This window comes from Aspergillus candidus (assembly GCF_002847045.1).
Source record: "Aspergillus candidus strain CBS 102.13 unplaced genomic scaffold BDW47scaffold_8, whole genome shotgun sequence".
Classification (NCBI taxonomy): Eukaryota; Fungi; Ascomycota; class Eurotiomycetes; order Eurotiales; family Aspergillaceae; genus Aspergillus; species Aspergillus candidus.
In genome coordinates, this window is record NW_020194013.1 from 603,481 (window position 1) to 620,045 (window position 16,565).

The following is a 16,565-nucleotide window of genomic DNA, read 5'->3' on the forward strand; positions in this document are numbered from 1 at the left end:
AGTGCAACATGGCCTGGGTCGAGGCATGCACTCGGGGCCCGAGATATGTCCGTCATTCTTGAATTTTTTCTAGATTTAGGCATAAATAGGTGTAGTATCCCTTTCTTTTTTTTTTATAGTATCTTTAACTATCTAAGGAATATTGTACATTGAGATATTGGATCTACATACTGATAACTGTAACCTTATCTCAAACCACCCCAACTACACACATCTAAAACTACCTCATGGATATCAACGGACGAGAAACACTCGTGAAAATGGCGCCCCAGTTCATAAACACCTCTCCATCAACATACCACCGCTCCCTCCGGCGCGTCTCCTTCCACCTCCCAACAATCCCAGGGCCATTGAGCGCGCGCGATCTCACCCACGCGACCTTCCCCTGCTACACCCCCCTCGACAACGGTAAGTTAGTCACCAACCATACAACCCCAGCATCTCCCATCATCAAGTCCTATGCTCATATATCGTCTTATAAAAGTATAGAAAACAACCACGAATGTCCCACCCACTGCGACCTCTGTCTAGAAGACATGAGCGAAACTTCCACTCTCCGCAAACTCCCCTGCGCGCACGTCTTCCACCAGCCCTGCATCGACCGCTGGCTCTGCACCCGCGACGCGAGCTGCCCGCTCTGTCGGCGGGAGTTCTACCAATTCCGGAGGCCGCAGATTGCGGTTTTTGATCGGGTGCGGCCTCGCGATAGCGACTACGACTATGGCGTTGAGGACTTCTATGCGAGGGAGAGGAGGATCCAGCAGGAGAGGCAGGAGGATTTGCGCGAGGCGAGGGCCATCTTTGTGAAGTGGTGGAAGAAGAAGTTTTTGGGGGTGTTTGGGGTTGTGAGGGGTTCTTCCTCCCCTTATTCCTCTTCTTCTTCTTCCTCCTCGTCGTCGTCGTCGTCGTCGGCGTCCTCTTTTCGAGGGGGTGATTGAGATGGGTCTCTTTTCTCTCATGGAAAATGACATGAGACACATGGACCGGGCTAGGTCTGTCCACAGGACCAGACAGTCCAGGAGCACAGAACCAACAACTCCAAACACGGCGCGTACCTATCATCTGCCTGGGTTCGTCCCCGCGGATGACAACGGAACCCCTACCGAAGGTTCCAACGACGTCATCACCTACCACCTACCGCCCACCACCCACCACCACACCACCAACCAAGCATATGAGCTGAGCTCATGGTATAAAACCGTCTCTACCACGCCAACTCCATCGATAAAGGACCCGTCAATCAGATTTATACGACCAAACCATGTCTCCCGGTTAGCATGCACGCACACACAACCACATCTGAAAGCTCAACTCAACTCACTCGTTCCAGACTCTCAGCAAACACAGCCACATCGCAAAGCGAGCGTCCTCGAGCGGATGTTCGAACGCCGTCGTCCTCAGGATCCGTCCTCTCAGGACGCGGTTGGTGAGGAGGACGCGCACCACGGTAGCACCCGCAGTCGCAGTCGCAGTGATAGTGAGGGTCAGAGTCAGAGTCGGAGTTCTGGCCGCGACCACGAGAAAGGTCCCGACCAGGGCCGTTCGCGCAGGGAGAGTATGCTGGATAGGTTGAAGAAAAGCTGGCATGAGGGGGGGCCCGATGGGGGGCAGGGGACCGGGGGGTTGATTTGATCTGGCTCCTTCTGTGCATAACCTATCATCGATATGAGTATCAGGCTGGCTTGGTAGAGTATCTTGATGGTGCTTATTGTGAGATAATAATATAATGACAATGACAATAAATACATCAGCTTCTCGAACAGAACAAACCAGATCCCTCTCCACTCTGGATATGGATATACGTAGATATAGACCATATAACCAGACCAAAAAACCCTAACTCCAACCCCCCATCATACCCTCTGACCATAACCCTGACCACCACCACCACTAGCAGCCCCAGAACCAGCCCCAGGACCAGGACTATCCCCCCCTCCAAACCCAAACTCAAACTCAAACCTCGTCCCTCCCACCATCATAGCCCCAGGATGACCAGCAGTAGTCTTGCTATTGCCGCCACCCTCACTATAGACACCCTCCCCCAAAGAACTACACCCAGGCAACTCCACCCTCCTCTCCCCCGACCCCTCCGCATCAGCCATCTTCTCATGCACCCCGCCGATGCCCCCGCCGCCCCGCGCTTGGTAGTCGCGGGCGTGTTGCGCGGCGAGCCGTTCGCGCCGGTGGGCTTGGTGGGCTTCTTCGCGTTTTTCGGCTGCTAGATTGGTGCAAATGGTGGGGTTAGATATATTGTTTATACTTATGTTCTTGTATTATTTGAAGAGAGAGGGAGAGAGGGAGCGAGGGAGAGAAGGAAATACCCCGCCAGAATATCACGTAAATCACCACAATCACCACACAAGCCGCCATGAAGCCGAACATGATGCCGAGTTCGTGGCCGAGGGAGGTGATGGGGGTCTCCGGGGGGCGGTTCTTTTCGGGGATGAGGGAGAGGTTTTCGGACATTTTTCTTTCTTTTTCTTTTTTTGTATATAGATGTATATAGATAGATGGATGTAGATAGATAGATGTGTATTGATTATTGAGTTAGATGTTAATATGTTGAGATGGATGATAAGAGATGATAAGAGATGAGATGAGATGAAATGAACGAAGAAGATGAAAAGCAAGGCTGACGAAGTTGGGGTTGGCACAGCCTCTTTGACGCCCGGGCTTGGTGGTTTCTTTGTTGCTGACGCGGAGTAAGTTGTGAGTTGATTGATTGATGGTTATTGGTCTGGTTCGTATTGCCTCGGTACTACTATCTTTACTTACCTTTGATATTTTGGAGTAGTTCTGGACTATGCTCTGGTAGAAATGAGTATGATTTGTTGAGAATGTGTAGGTGTCTTTTGTATAGGTAGGGTTGGATTGTGAGGCTGTTGTTGACTTCCAGTAGTATGTCGCATACATTGAAATCAACTGATTCAAGCAATATACGCCATCTAGCGATTATAGTCCACGAGATTGATGGATAGATAAGGGGATAAGATAGACTTGTAAAGCTATAGCTGGTATTGTATATATCTATCTATAGCATCTAAAAGAGCCACCATCATCATAGCAGCTGTTCTCACCAGCTAACCAAGCTATTCATCCATAACAGTAAAGAAGCAAAAAGCAAAAGGTATCATGTACACGTCCATGCGTCTGCACCCGTCTATACATGTGGGTATGGTGCAGTAAAAGAAGAAGAAAAGAAAGAAAAGGAAGAAAATATACCAACGCGGCCATCGCATCCACACGTATTAGTCGCGATGGGTCCGCGTCTTTCAAATCCAGTATCGAAGCTGCTCGCAGCAAGATCACAACCCCGGTTGCAAGATACTGGTGAGAAATAAATGATAGAGAAAAAGAAGAAAGGTCGAAATAAAAGAATATAAAGAAGAAAGGCGAAGAAGGCGAAAGAGGATATAAGAGAAGAAGGTAAGGCGAATCCAACATATGATTTCATCACCCCAGCATCACCGCCGCCAGAGCAGTACACGTCAAGCCAATCGCCATCCCGATCCACGGGGTCTGGCCCAGCGTGCCTTCACTCCGCGCGCGCAAAGACTTGGTAGCCCCCGGCGACGGGGTCAACGTCCCTAAGCCGATGTGTCCCTTGGCTGGGGCGGGCCACGGATCCGGGACGGTGGTTGTCGCGGGATCTTCTTCCACCAGAGCTAGGGGCGCGTTGTCGTTGGCGAGGTGTAATACTTGCTGCGGTTCGAGCGGTTCTTTCGCGTCGCTGTTGGATGGGTCTAGGTTGTTGAGGAGGGAGGTCGAGGGTGTGGAATGCGGGATGGCGGGGGTGGGTGCCGGAGGGATTTGATCGGCTGCGAGGGCGATCGTGGGGGCCAGACAGAGGAGTATATTGGAGAGTTTCATGGCGTGGATAGCTCGCCAATAGCGATGGAGGGAGTTTTGTAGGTTGGCGATGCGACAGAATAGGAGTGTCGCGTAGTGGAAGTTTGTCGCAGTAGATGTGAAGGCTCGAGAAGCGAATGTGGAGCCGAAGGAATATCAAACGAGTGACTAGAGGGATCTCGATCTCTGACTAGATCAATCTTGTGGCGGACTAGTAAGGAGATAGATGGTCTTCGATGGTGATGTGTGTGAGAGAGAAAGAGAGAGAGACAAAAAGATAGAGAGGATGAACGACAGTAAATATAAGACCGTGGAAAGAGCGAAAAGCGAACGAAGAGGGGCCAACGAGGGGCGGGATCGAAAGACGACGACGAAGAGAAGAGATGAAAAAGAAGAGGCTAGAGAGAAGGCTAGAAAGAAGCCGGACGAAGCTGTCACGGATAGGATTAGCCTGGGGGACTAGCAGGACTAGCCTCACTAGAAGTATGTCTGGACTAACTGGAAGTAAGTCGGGAGTAGCAGGGAAAGGTCCTTGAATACCTTGAATACCCTGGAAGAAAGAAAAGAAAGGCGTTACGCTAGAGTGGGGTTCGGTGGTACAAACACCCCAATGCGGAAAGGTGGCATCTTGGCGGACAGGGGTTACATCGTGCCAGAGCATCTGACTGGTTGATCTGCTACCGTGTCAAGCCGGATTGGGACTAGCGTGTGTAGATCTCTGTCTCGTGCCAGTCATCAAAGCTTGTCAAATTATTCGTCCCTGGTTCCTTACTAGGTAGGTACCTGTAAGGTAGTTGGTGGCCTATTCAGTTTCTCTCCTTACTGGGGTTACGAGGTAGTACTACTACAGGAAGGTAGTAGGGCAGGAGACGGTGTACAATCGATGAACAGAATCAAGCCTAGATTCTATATATGTATGTCACGAGGGAAGAATGTCTCACCTGACTCGTCCCATGTTACATACATACTACGACAATACTCCAGTACAATCCCAACTAAATATAGATCAACACAACCAACAACCTCGAACAACCGGCTTGTCTCCGCCCACCCATTATTAATTTCCTTAGCTAATCATCTCGTACCTAGTCACCCAGGACCGACAGCCTCAGGCCCAGCTCCCTCAGCCGAAAACACTCCCACTTCAATCAGAGACCCCGACCCACTCCCTCCCTTCATCTCCGGCTAAACCGAGGGTCGAGACCGGTTCAACTGGACTATCTTCATTTCATCCTAGCCCTGTCTTTCTCTTTTCGACTAACAATCATGGAAGTTTGCAAAGTAAGATATGTATGATAAACAATGGCTGGATGGAATATCACATCACATCGTGTCAATCAACAATAAACAATAGGGCTGGGATTTGAACCCCGCTCAGCGACCGAAGTGTCTGTCTTTCTGATCAATGAGATTTAGTTGATATGTAGGTGGCTGGCACCCCTCTATTCTGGTATCTATCTGCTTGTCGCAACTTCATCATGATGTGTTGTCGGTCTGTTTTTCTATCTTTCTTGTTTTCTTTCCCCCCTCCCCACTACTTACGAAATAATTCCCCAGCCGCCTTCCCTTTCATGTCGATCCTGGGTATCTATTCCGTGAGACGACGTAGTCAAGGGGACGTAGTACATCATTTGATCCACGTATGAGGAACACGACTATCCAGACCTAAACCACTTCCTTTAGAAAACACATACCAGGGTAATGCGATATCAAAAAGCAGATCTACAATCATTTCCGAAGCGCGCGCTTAGTCGCATGAATGCCGGTCGCGCTAACCGTTTACGGTAACCATATTGGCTGCCGGAGTAGCATCTACTGGGTACTACCGAAACCATACCTGACCTACCTTATTTACCGTCCACGGCCATATCAAACTCACGAAAACGGAGCCATAGGTACCATGTAGGACTCACGCTGGAATGCAGATACTACTGCACCACCCAACTACTACCTACTCATCCAAAACAGGCTTCAAATCAATATATATTTCCTATCCACCTCCATCCACCCATTCACAGTAAAGATGGTGGATAATAGAAAGTCAAAGCATAAACCACGTATGACAAAAGGATGTTTCTTCACTGTAGTGTAGAAAAAAAATGAGTGGAGGCTGTCAGATTGGGATCCAGTAATGGTCTGCAATGAACAGCGTGAACGCCAAAAGACAACGAGAAAGACAAAGATAAAGTCAAAGACACAAGCAACGATAATCAATCAATCAATCAACCCGCTCACTTCATTCGCTAGACTATCCATGATAAACAGCAAGCAATGGTTCAGGCAGAGCCACAGCCGACACACACGTGCAAATAATATCAAATAGGAAAAAAAAAAGAAAAAGAAAAAAGATGATGAGAAAACATGTAAAGGTAGGACCCTTCGCGCGCTGGGCTCGAGTCGGAGCTGTCACATTTGGTTCAGGCATTCAGACTGTGGGAGACACATCATGCGAGATGACTTAAGAGGGAACCTGCGTATGGATGGGTTGGATAGGAGAGTAGCATGTGATCGCAGGGAAACCAAAGGAACGGAGCCATCAGAGAATGGTCGATGGCAAACAGAGGGAGGAGAACGAGGGAGGGTCATTCCAGAAAAAGAAAAAAGGTAGAAGTGACAGTTGGTTCGGTCTAAGTCAATGCGTCGCCTTCAGCTCAGCTCGTGATCCCAGCACGAGGCCACGTTCAAACGCCTGAACCACTCTCCGAGCCTAACGCTTGCGCTTCTTGTTCTTATCGATCGCCGCCGATGTTAGGGGCACCGCGGCCATCAGCGTGGGAGAGAGGTCGCTCCCGGCGAATGGGTAATCATCACTTGATTTCTTGACGGGCACGCCCATGTGGCGACCATAACGGCCCTTGCGACCATTCCCCTCGTCCTCGCTGATGCAACCTTCCACGCCGATGCCGGCGTCCTTGCACCGCCCACACGGACGTTGGCGATCGCACCCCTTCTTACTCTTCCTGCAACGCTGGCAGCGAGGCTTCGTCGACAGGTCCTCCTCGTCCGCCGCCAGCGGGGGCTGGAAGTTGACCGACGAGGTGGACGCCTTGCGGGTCGGCGCGGGGCTGACCAGCGGCGGCGACATGGCTGGCTTGTGGGTCGCCGTCGTGGACATCGGCTTCACCTTGCGGGGACCTGCCGAGCCGGTGCCTTTGCTACCGCTCTTGATCTGCCGGGGAGCGCCGGGCTTGGAGCGCGCTTTGGAGGAGGGGATGCCGTTGGTGGTCCGAACCTTGGTCTTCTTGGACTTGGGGGCGGACTCCCGATAGACGGAGTCGTTATCGACCTCGTTCTTGATCGAACCGTCGCGGATCAGATCCTCATCGTGATGGTAGTGGTACTCGTCATCCATCCCATCGCAGCTGCCATCGGAGCTGTCATAGCTCGGGAGGATATCATCCAGCCGCTTGTGGGTATGCTTGGTCGCACCCGGGGGGAGCATGGGGCTGGACTCCAATTTCTGCCGACCGCGGGCGGGCAGGTCGTCATCGTCGTCACTAAAGTCCTCCCCCTCGCTCGTCGCACCAGTGGACGAGGCGGCGTCGGCTGCGCCACTGAACGCATCGTCCAGCGTCGACGCGGACGTGCGCCCATGGGAGAAGTTGGAGGCGTCGCCCAGGCGGATCAGCTGCATCGCCACATCTTCATCGGAGATGCAGCTGGCAATGGTCGGGTCCGGGGTCGGCAGGATCCCCGGCGCGCCCGTAGGCCCCGCGGGGTTGCTGAACTGCCCAGACGACTGGGTGACCGTCCGGTCCCGCAGGCCATGACCCTGGTCGGGAACCATTGGCGTGGCATACACCGAACCCGGGGCGGGATTCATGCGATATGCCTGTTCGCTCTGGCCGTAGCTCTGCGGGGACGGCAGTGCGTGCTGATATGTGTAGGGACGTTGCGTGGGACGAGCGAACGGGGAGATGGCTCCTTCCTGCCCAATGGATCGGCGCTGAGGGGAGATCGACGACGTGGAGGTGGTGAGGGGGACCTGAGGAGGGGCAAACAAGGGTAATTCCTGTGAAACGGAACGGTCCCAGTCAGCGACCGCAACAGCGATAGAACCAGAATGTCACTAGGCAGTAAACTCACCGAGCTGTCAAACTTGGGCCGCTTTCGACGGCCGTCTTGGAGGATGTTCTCCATGCTGATGTCGGAGCTCCCCAGCTGCTCGCTGCGGGTCTTCTTGGTGCCCGAGACAGACCCGTAGCCGCCGTCGCTGTCGCTATACCCTGCCGCGGCATCGTCATGGAAGCTGCCGTGGGTACTCGAGCCCCGGCTCTTGTTCCCCGCCCGCGACAGCGGCTTGTGCTGGGAGACGCTGCGACGGCTTCTCCCGGACGGCGATATACTGCGCTTCCGAGCCAGCCGGGACGCCGGACGCGAGGGCGATCGGGGATGCCCCGGCGCCTGCGACGACGGCATGGCCTGTGCCATTTGGAACGGCTCACCCAGACTGGGGCGCTTACAAGGATCAACAGGAAGCGGCCCGTAGTAGCGGTCTCCGTAGCCTTCCGCATACGTGGGGAGGGGGATGACCCGCACGTAGACGGTCATGTTATTCCGCAAGTTCTCATACCGGGCAATGAGGGTGGTTCCGTGGTCATCTTCAAAGCTGACCCCGTTCCCGCCCTCATAGATCCCGTAGAAGTTCTTGACCGTCGTCACGATGGAGTCCGTGGTATCATGAGGGTAGATCTGGACCCGCATGGGGATGCGAGCCCGCGCCTTGTTCTCATCTAGAAGCAGCTCAAAGGCCACATTCTTCGGCGCCGGAGCCTTATTATAAGGGGAGAAGTCATGCGGCGCAGGATGATCTGCATAGGTGGGCGATCCCCCCGGAGCAGGAAGCTGTTCGTACTGGACAGCCTGCATTGTGGACAGTCCAGGAGGGAGAGACTACCACACCACTGCTACATTGACAACTGGATCAATGGACTATTCGGACTGGAGTGGACGATGGAAGGGAACGGGAGGGAGGCGGAGCGATCGAGGAGGAGGCGGGTGGGGAGGGGGAAGGGCAGGAGGACGAGGAGGAGAGGTAGAGGGTATGGGCAAATTCCATCTAAACCTACCAGAACGAAGAGACCAGAAGGGGACGGATGGATAGATGGATCACCCGCGATTATGATCAGGCAATGACTGATGGGCGAATGGTTGTGGATGGGATGAGGGCACCCCAAGTCGCAAGAAGCCGAAGAGCGCTTGGGTTATGAAAGAGAGCCGAAAAAAGCCGTCGGGAGAACTAAGGGAACACCAGGCTTCTGGTCAGCAACATATTTTTGATCAAATTGGTAAAACGAGGATGATGATCTCCCGACCAGTTGCCACTGGAAAGGAGATGTCGACTCGACGTTGGTCGAATCCTGATTGGGGGTGTGCAAACTGAGGGGGTAGGGTGGGTAGACGGCCATAGCGGTGGGCCGAAAGTCCCGGAAGAGGAGGAAGAAAACGGCGAGACAGACGTACCTGAGGTAAACCAAAAGGGTGGATGACGAGTCGCAAGTAGTTGAGAAACTCGATGAGATTGAAGAAATAAGGAAGATGGAGGTGGTGGTGACGGAGGGAGTTGGGGGGTGTGTGGGAGTGGGAAGACGGTGGGAGTGGGTGGTGAGTCGTCGTCTAACTACGAAGCGCTGGGCTATGTCAGCGGTGGCATCACAGCAAGTTGATCATAGCCGACAACCAGTTCAGGGGAGTTAAGAACCACCAAAACAGCATTTGCGACAGTAGAAAAGAAATACATACCAATCCAAAAGGAAAGCGAGAGACCAACCGAAAGAACAGGAATCAAAAAGAAATGAAAACCGAGCAGTGGGTGGGTGGAGAAAGATCGATGAAGTTGGCAGATGGAGAGGGAGGAGAACAGCGAAGAGAGAGCGAGAGAGCGAGAAAGAGAGAGAGAGAGAGAGAGAGAGCGAAAGGGAAGAGAGCGAAAGAGGAAAAGAAGAGAGGGAAGCGAGCGGGTGACTGAGGCAGCCAGAAAGCAAAGTGGGTGCCGATGATTTGATGACCAGATGGTTGATCGATCATGGGTTTCACTCACGAGAATTTCCACAACTGACCTTCTCCGCTTTCACTCTGGTTTGTATTCGACTAGTCTGTAGTTTTCTATCTCTTTCTCTGAACTGTTCCACCTGCGCGACAACGGAGATGCTATTCTGTACCTCGATTCCGCTTGTCGCATTGCGCCGGTTGCTGTCTGGGTCGCAACGTCCAGAATCGCATGACGATCGCTGAACACTCGGCCGTAGAACTCCACCCACAGTCCTCATCTCCGTGGTCGCAATACATCTATCGATTAGAACAGAGATGGCGACCACTTTGGCATAGATCATGAATTACCCTGGCCGATTCTACTGGGGTGAGCGATTGCGACGATCGTGGACGTAGGTGCGCTCCGGCGCTGGCGCATATCTAGACAACTACTCCGTACGGTGCTTCCTCTTCTCTCTTGCAACTTCGTATGCGACCGACTGGTCTTCCAGGTCTTGTTCCAATTCTCCACTGTATTTTCAACTATTACAATTCTCAGATGGAATCGAATGTCTCTCTCATGGCTGGTCACCATCCCGGTCGGGACAGAAGTGGCGGAGAGTTGGCGGGCGTTCACATCACCCATCACCCCCCTCCAGCGAGAGCCACGTCAAAGTAATACTCCCCCTATCAGATCCAACCAACTACGAAGAACCGACGGAGGATGCACTGCCCTACAATGCTTCTCTACTGGCTGGGGGAAAATCACCGAAGAATCAGCTCCTTTTCCCAATGCGACAAGAGCGGAGTCAGCCTTTCTCGTTCGATCTTTCGCATGATTCTTCCCTCCTTTTCTACTAATCGCAAAAGGCATCGCGACCCTCCAAATGGGTCGAAACCCCGAGGGGAATCCACTCCTCTATAATATTGGTGGCTAAATGGGGACATTTCTCTCTTTCTCTCCCTAATGGAATGTCTCCAACAGCGTGCATAATGACCGATGCGTCCGGGGACGGCCAAAAGGGAACCCGCTGGTCGCTCAACCGCCAATCACTCACTCCCCGGTGGCCCAACCAAACCAGGACAATATACTAACAAGGTCCTTGGATATCGAACGTAGAGGGGGAGAGATCGTTTTTAAAGTGATATCTTTGGTTTACTTTGATTTACTCATTCAAAATGGCATGCGACTCAAAAAATCGGTTCCCCAACAAGCCAAGCAAATGGACAACCCAATTGCTGCCTCGTTTCATGATCTGCGCCTGTCCAGACTTGTCCTCGTTACCCCTCCTCGGGACGTGTGGGCTACGTAAGGATCCTCGTTTCTTCGCAACCTTCGGGCACAATGGCGATCATCCACATCTGTATTGTTTTATTTGGTTTGGCTCTTTGCAACATTTGTGTCCCCCTCCGTTTATCATGTTGTTTTGTCAAGCCGCGCCAGCATTATCCCTTCTTTTTGTGTCGGGTATGCGACGGAAATTGTCCATTCCCCCGGGGGGAGCGCCGAAGCGGGAAGTCCAATACGTAGGACTCGAGCTACGGAGTGGGTTGGATCGCATTGACTATGGAATATTTGACTCCTCTTCTCTTGTCTTGTCTTCCGGGCGCGCGATGCGATCGTAGTTCGTCTACCTGTAGAATAACCCAGACAAGTGAGGGGAGAACGAGGGTGCAGAAAGGGAGGCCCAAGATACAGTTGGCGCAAAGCAGATGCATGCCGTTAGCCGGGTGGGGTTTGGTGAACAAGTAACGTAGCGTTATCCATCCTGGATTATTTTGGAAGAAAGAATGCGTTCGCAGCTTAAAACCCGCCGATGGAGAACTGATCTGAGATTGGACGCATTCCGATCCCTCAGGATAAATATTTCTGGGGAGACCATCATCGGGTCGGAAGGGGATTTGTTATTCTGGGGCCCTGAGAGTTGACGTGACACTTTGCGCCCAGTCCACCAGGGTCATATTGGCCGATGGGAGAGGTGGAATCAATCAGATGGTCGACTCTACCCAGCCCGCCAGGACACACCGAAACTCTGTGTTGTTATTTTTCAATAGCCCACTTTCTCACCGTTCCATTTCGGCTCCGCAACGAACAGGGAAAAAGAAAAGAAAATGGCAAAAAAAAAAGCAAAGCGGATAAATCACATCGAACAACCAAGGTTTGAACAAAGGAGGATTTTAGATTCGAGTCAGTCCATTTGAAGGCTGCTCGACCAGAGAACTGTCTTCGTGGACCACTATCCTCATGGACCGACTTAGTCCTGTCACCCTGTGGAGGCGGCCATACCCAGGTGGTCTTGTGGATGGGTCTGGCTGAAGAAAGACAAAGCTACGACCTCCGTTGCTTCATCATGATAGGTACCGCCGCATCCGCGTCCCACACCGAGGGCACTGGTGGCTTTCTGTTCGGCGACACGGGTGTAAACGGGGAGCCGGGACGGGGGACAGAGACCAGAGAAGGAAAAGCAAATCTGATCTGATTCCATTCAGATGATATTCATCCACGATCGCAACATCTTGCGACACCGCGATCCTCTATCTATCTAGCTTTCCCCCCTTCCTTCCCCGGTCTGGTGGTTGACCGGAATTATTCTGGTCGGTTTGCGACGAGAAAGACCCGGCGCTTTTCCCGAAGCATCTCGAAGACGTTTCAGAGTGCGGGTTGCCTCTTTCTTTTGAACCGCGTCCGTCTCTTGTCTGGTTCAATTCTGCAAATTCGCAGGATCAGAACATCCTATCGCTTTCAGATTGACCCGATCGAGCCATGGAAGAAGGAGGAGTGACGACTGGGGAAGTGTCACCCAGTTGGCGGGATCTCCTCTTTCACAGTGAGATCCCGCCAATCAGTACTCCACGTGATCGCGCGTTTCATGGCTGCCGATCTCGTGTTGCCCCGCGCGCCCAGCCCGGACGACCGACTTCCCCATATTATCCATCATTAGTAGGCGGATAATATGGGTTTTTTGGTATGAACCTGGTCGCATCAGTGATAGCTATCTACCGGTATAAATTAATGCGTGCCTCCCCCAATTCCCACCCCGTAACCTGAATCACCCTGGTCAGAGCAGTGGTGGGGAAGACGCGCCGAGTGATGTCATGGAGGGGCCAACCAGACAAACCAAACAAACCCGATCACGGGATGAGGTAAGCATACCACAGCAACGCCGGAACGGGAATAGCGCCGACTCTCTGTTGTTGACGGTAACCAAGTAAGGAAGTCACTGTTTTGATTCTTCCCTAGTAACTCGTAGAGATCTTGTCTTCCTCCCTCTCTTCTCCCTTGGCCCTCTCTTCCCTCTCGTCGTGTGTTTTTTCTTCGGTCGACAGTCTCTTTGGTTCTGTCTGGTGGTGGTCGACAAGATAAATATCCATCTCTCCCTCTGCCAAATCCTCTGCTTTCGCACGATCCAGAGTCCTTGGCGTGGTTGGGTTGTTTGTTTGGGGCGACTTAGTATAGTTAGCGACTGCGACGGCGGCCCCGACGCAGGCACCAAAGAGGTAAACAATCGCCCAAACACCAGCACCCGCGGTCTGGCAAAGGTTTGAAGCTTTTTCAACCCTGTGACTTGACAAAAATGGATGCAAAGGTATGTCGCTGGTCGGTTCTTTTTCCAGTTTTCCTCAATTCTTCTCGCCGTTGCCCCCTTGGGTCAAGGTCGTCTATTCGAGAAGAGATGGCGATCCCCTCGGGGATTTGACGCGCCACTGTTTTCGTTCCTTCAATCCCTATTTTTCCTAGTCGCAGAGATTCATCATGTACAATACTGACTTCTTTCCCCAACGACAGCCCCAGAGAATTCGCGTCCGCGCGGACGAAAATGCACCCTTCCCTCTGGCGCCCGCCAATAAAACCCTTCACCAGAAAAACAAGTCCACCCCCGCGCTGCCCGCCGTTTTCCAGCATAACCCCAGCAAAAATGCTCCCAGGAGAGCCGCGTTTGGAGACGTTAGCAATACGGCGAACCTCGTCCATGGGAGTCGAGATGACGCTGCTCTCCCGGGAAAGAAGCAAGGCAAAGCGTCCGAGAAACCGTCCGGACCCACGGTAGAGAAGAGACCTGCGGTCCTGGCACAGCCAGCCCAGCGTCCGACGTCGATGTCGGGCTTCAAGGGTCTCAACATCTCTCATCCGAAGCCCCTCGAACCTTCTGCGAAACCGACGGGCACCATCCAGCAGTCAGCCAATATCCGAAAGCCCGTGGGCAAGCGCGCCACGGTCTTCAAGGACACATTGCAGCCATTGACAGAGAAGAGCGAATCTACATCCAAGGAAACCACCAGCGAAGCCGACGAGCAACCAATTGAGGGCCATGCGACTGCGACAGCACCCCCTGAACAGCAACAGGTCAGAGACCAAGCGATCACCGACCCCGTGAACGCACATTTCGATGATACCGAAGAAGATTCTAGTATCAATTCTGAGTTGGAAGACGAAAGGGATACCTCCAAGTCAGAGAAGGATGACTGCAAGGTCCAGCAAATCAGAGAGGTCGACCCTCGTCCGAAGGACGATGCGACGAAGTCTCACCGGGAGTCCAATCCGTCTCAGGCGGAAGATCACCTTCCTGCGCAGTCTGAGCCGGAGGAATACTGGGATGATGAAGAGGATGAGAACGAGGACGACGATGGCTATGCCACCACACGCTCCTACCGTTCCCGGGGCGAAAACACCACGGGTGGAGCGACGACGGTCCTATTCCCCAAGGTCAACCAACAGGTCAGACGCGAACTGGCTCTCGCCAAGCAAATTGTTGAAGCGACCCGAACTGTGGAAGACATTGAAGACGAATTCTGGGATACGAGCATGGTTGCTGAATACAACGACGAGATCTTTGGCTACATGAAGGAGCAAGAGGTATGTTCAACTCCAAGTCAACTCGCCTGGCTCTGTACTCACACTGTCTTTAGATCAAAATGCTGCCGAATGCTCATTACATGGATAACCAAGCGGAGATCCAATGGTCCATGCGCTCGGTTCTCATGGACTGGCTGGTGCAGGTGCACCATCGCTTTTCGCTCCTCCCCGAGACGCTCTTCTTGTGTGTCAACTACATCGATCGCTTCCTCTCTTGCAAGATTGTCTCACTGGGCAAGCTCCAGCTTGTGGGAGCCACTGCAATCTTCATCGCTGCCAAGTACGAAGAGATCAACTGCCCGTCGGTCCAGGAGATCGTCTACATGGTGGATGGCGGGTATAGCGTGGACGAGATCCTCAAGGCTGAGCGCTTCATGTTGAGCATGCTCCAATTCGAGCTGGGATGGCCGGGCCCTATGAGTTTCCTGCGCAAGATCAGCAAAGCTGATGACTACGACCTGGAGACTCGTACCCTCGCCAAGTATTTCCTGGAAATCACCATCATGGATGAGCGTTTTGTCGGTTGCCCCCCTAGCTTTATTGCTGCTGGTGCCCACTGTCTTGCGCGGCTCATGTTGAGAAAGGGTTCTTGGGTATGTTCAACTTTACACCTCTCATTTCTTTGTGCTACTGCTAACAATAATTCAGACCCCTGCTCATGTTCATTATGCCGGCTACACCTACTCCCAGCTGTTCCCCCTTGTCTATCTCATGATGGAATGCTGCGAAATCCCGCGAAAGCACCATGCGGCTATCTATGAGAAATACACCGACAAGAGATACAAACGTGCTTCGCTTTTTGTTGAAGCCGAAATGAGAAAGGGGTTCCGTCTTCCTGAGGTAGCCCGGAGCAGCAGCATTTCTGACCGCAACACGCGTCTTGAACAAGGGCATTTCTGGAGACGCGCATGATTAGTTTTGCTGATCATGTCGTTCGTCTTGTCTCTCCGCGCTGAACCCACTGTTCCGGCGGAACAATCTATGCGACATCCGACCTCTCCTTTGTTCGATTACTTTTACCCATGACGTGAAGATATCTGGAATTATCTTGAGTATTAACTTGAATATCTTAAAGACAAAAAAATGAGAAAAAAAAGGAAAAGAAAAGGGAGAAACCAAACAGGCAGAAAAAATGAAACAGCCCACGACTTCGCTGGTCCAACAACAACAACACCATCACATTACCTTCGTGCTCTACGAAATCATCACCTTCTATCCTCCCATGATGCTGCGCAATCTGGGAATCCGCGACGAAATGGGCAACCCGGTTACAAGGAAGGAGTTTTTTTTTAATTTTCTTTTTTCTTTATCTTTCGTGTTTCCTTCTTCTTCTATTTTCTGCACTTGATTAACGAAATTGGACGACATGAGATCCATGCCATCAATCCAGGCGGGGACGGAGTTATGGGTCAAGAGTCGATGAATATTCCTCTTCTATTTTTCTTTCTTCTTTTGTTTTTTCATACGCACCCCCTATTCCCACCACACCAGTTAGTCCTACATCCCACTTACTTCTTTTTTTTTTCATCGACCAAAAATCATGACTTCACGTCCCCGATTATATTTGGTTTTTGCTCAATGGCACTACACGCACACAAGTATCTTCTTCATGAATAGCGAGCTCGCCTGGCCATTAATCGATCCCATTCTCCTTTCGTTTCCTTTGTTTCTCATCTTTTTTTCGCTGTATGGGAGGCCGAACAAAGCCTCTCTGCTTATTTTATTGTCTTCTCCCCCCCCCCCCCCTTATGGATTATCATCCAAGCTTAGGCGCAGACTTTAGTGAATTTTGAACTTATTCCTTTGTATTCATTTATTTCTTTACTTCTTAGTTCATCTGTATGTTGTATACGGTAACTAAGGTGTGTTATGAAGTAGGTAGTGAGCACTG

General features: G+C 52.0%; 8 protein-coding genes across 8 annotated transcripts; 5 read left to right on the forward strand and 3 right to left on the reverse strand.

The window, feature by feature from the left end:
• Nucleotides 1-118: 118 nt before the first annotated feature.
• BDW47DRAFT_101421 (RING finger protein) lies at nucleotides 119-1,580 on the forward strand. The gene is made up of 3 exons (XM_024811652.1): nucleotides 119-408; nucleotides 485-1,271; nucleotides 1,331-1,580. Exon 2 carries the CDS (start codon nucleotides 537-539, stop codon nucleotides 936-938), a length of 402 nt encoding a protein of 133 aa, XP_024674624.1. The 5' UTR covers nucleotides 119-408; nucleotides 485-536; the 3' UTR covers nucleotides 939-1,271; nucleotides 1,331-1,580.
• Nucleotides 1,581-1,853: 273 nt separating this feature from the next.
• BDW47DRAFT_123625 (uncharacterized protein) lies at nucleotides 1,854-2,466 on the reverse strand (the record flags this gene model as incomplete). Its single annotated transcript, XM_024816089.1, has 2 exons — nucleotides 1,854-2,218; nucleotides 2,322-2,466. The coding sequence occupies 2 exons, from the start codon at nucleotides 2,464-2,466 to the stop codon at nucleotides 1,854-1,856; spliced, it is 510 nt and encodes a 169-aa protein (XP_024674625.1).
• A 533-nt stretch (nucleotides 2,467-2,999) lies between these two features.
• On the reverse strand, nucleotides 3,000-4,323 carry BDW47DRAFT_101424 (uncharacterized protein). The gene has a single exon (XM_024811653.1). The coding sequence runs from the start codon at nucleotides 3,868-3,870 to the stop codon at nucleotides 3,454-3,456; it is 417 nt and encodes a 138-aa protein (XP_024674626.1). The 5' UTR covers nucleotides 3,871-4,323; the 3' UTR covers nucleotides 3,000-3,453.
• A 2,233-nt stretch (nucleotides 4,324-6,556) lies between these two features.
• BDW47DRAFT_123627 (putative C6 finger domain protein) lies at nucleotides 6,557-8,718 on the reverse strand (the record flags this gene model as incomplete). Its single annotated transcript, XM_024816090.1, has 2 exons — nucleotides 6,557-7,861; nucleotides 7,936-8,718. The coding sequence occupies 2 exons, from the start codon at nucleotides 8,716-8,718 to the stop codon at nucleotides 6,557-6,559; spliced, it is 2,088 nt and encodes a 695-aa protein (XP_024674627.1).
• A 2,287-nt stretch (nucleotides 8,719-11,005) lies between these two features.
• On the forward strand, nucleotides 11,006-12,005 carry BDW47DRAFT_101427 (uncharacterized protein). Its single transcript, XM_024811654.1, has one exon. The coding sequence runs from the start codon at nucleotides 11,071-11,073 to the stop codon at nucleotides 11,443-11,445; it is 375 nt and encodes a 124-aa protein (XP_024674628.1). The 5' UTR covers nucleotides 11,006-11,070; the 3' UTR covers nucleotides 11,446-12,005.
• Nucleotides 12,006-12,448: 443 nt separating this feature from the next.
• Nucleotides 12,449-12,903, forward strand: BDW47DRAFT_101428 (uncharacterized protein). Its single transcript, XM_024811655.1, has one exon. The coding sequence runs from the start codon at nucleotides 12,584-12,586 to the stop codon at nucleotides 12,770-12,772; it is 189 nt and encodes a 62-aa protein (XP_024674629.1). The 5' UTR covers nucleotides 12,449-12,583; the 3' UTR covers nucleotides 12,773-12,903.
• A 390-nt stretch (nucleotides 12,904-13,293) lies between these two features.
• BDW47DRAFT_89478 (cyclin family protein) lies at nucleotides 13,294-15,696 on the forward strand. The gene is made up of 4 exons (XM_024820157.1): nucleotides 13,294-13,406; nucleotides 13,607-14,674; nucleotides 14,728-15,267; nucleotides 15,323-15,696. Exons 1-4 carry the CDS (start codon nucleotides 13,395-13,397, stop codon nucleotides 15,584-15,586), a joined length of 1,884 nt encoding a protein of 627 aa, XP_024674630.1. The 5' UTR covers nucleotides 13,294-13,394; the 3' UTR covers nucleotides 15,587-15,696.
• Nucleotides 15,697-16,118, forward strand: BDW47DRAFT_89479 (uncharacterized protein). The gene has a single exon (XM_024820158.1). It carries the CDS (start codon nucleotides 15,807-15,809, stop codon nucleotides 16,020-16,022), a length of 216 nt encoding a protein of 71 aa, XP_024674631.1. The 5' UTR covers nucleotides 15,697-15,806; the 3' UTR covers nucleotides 16,023-16,118.
• Nucleotides 16,119-16,565: the final 447 nt, after the last annotated feature.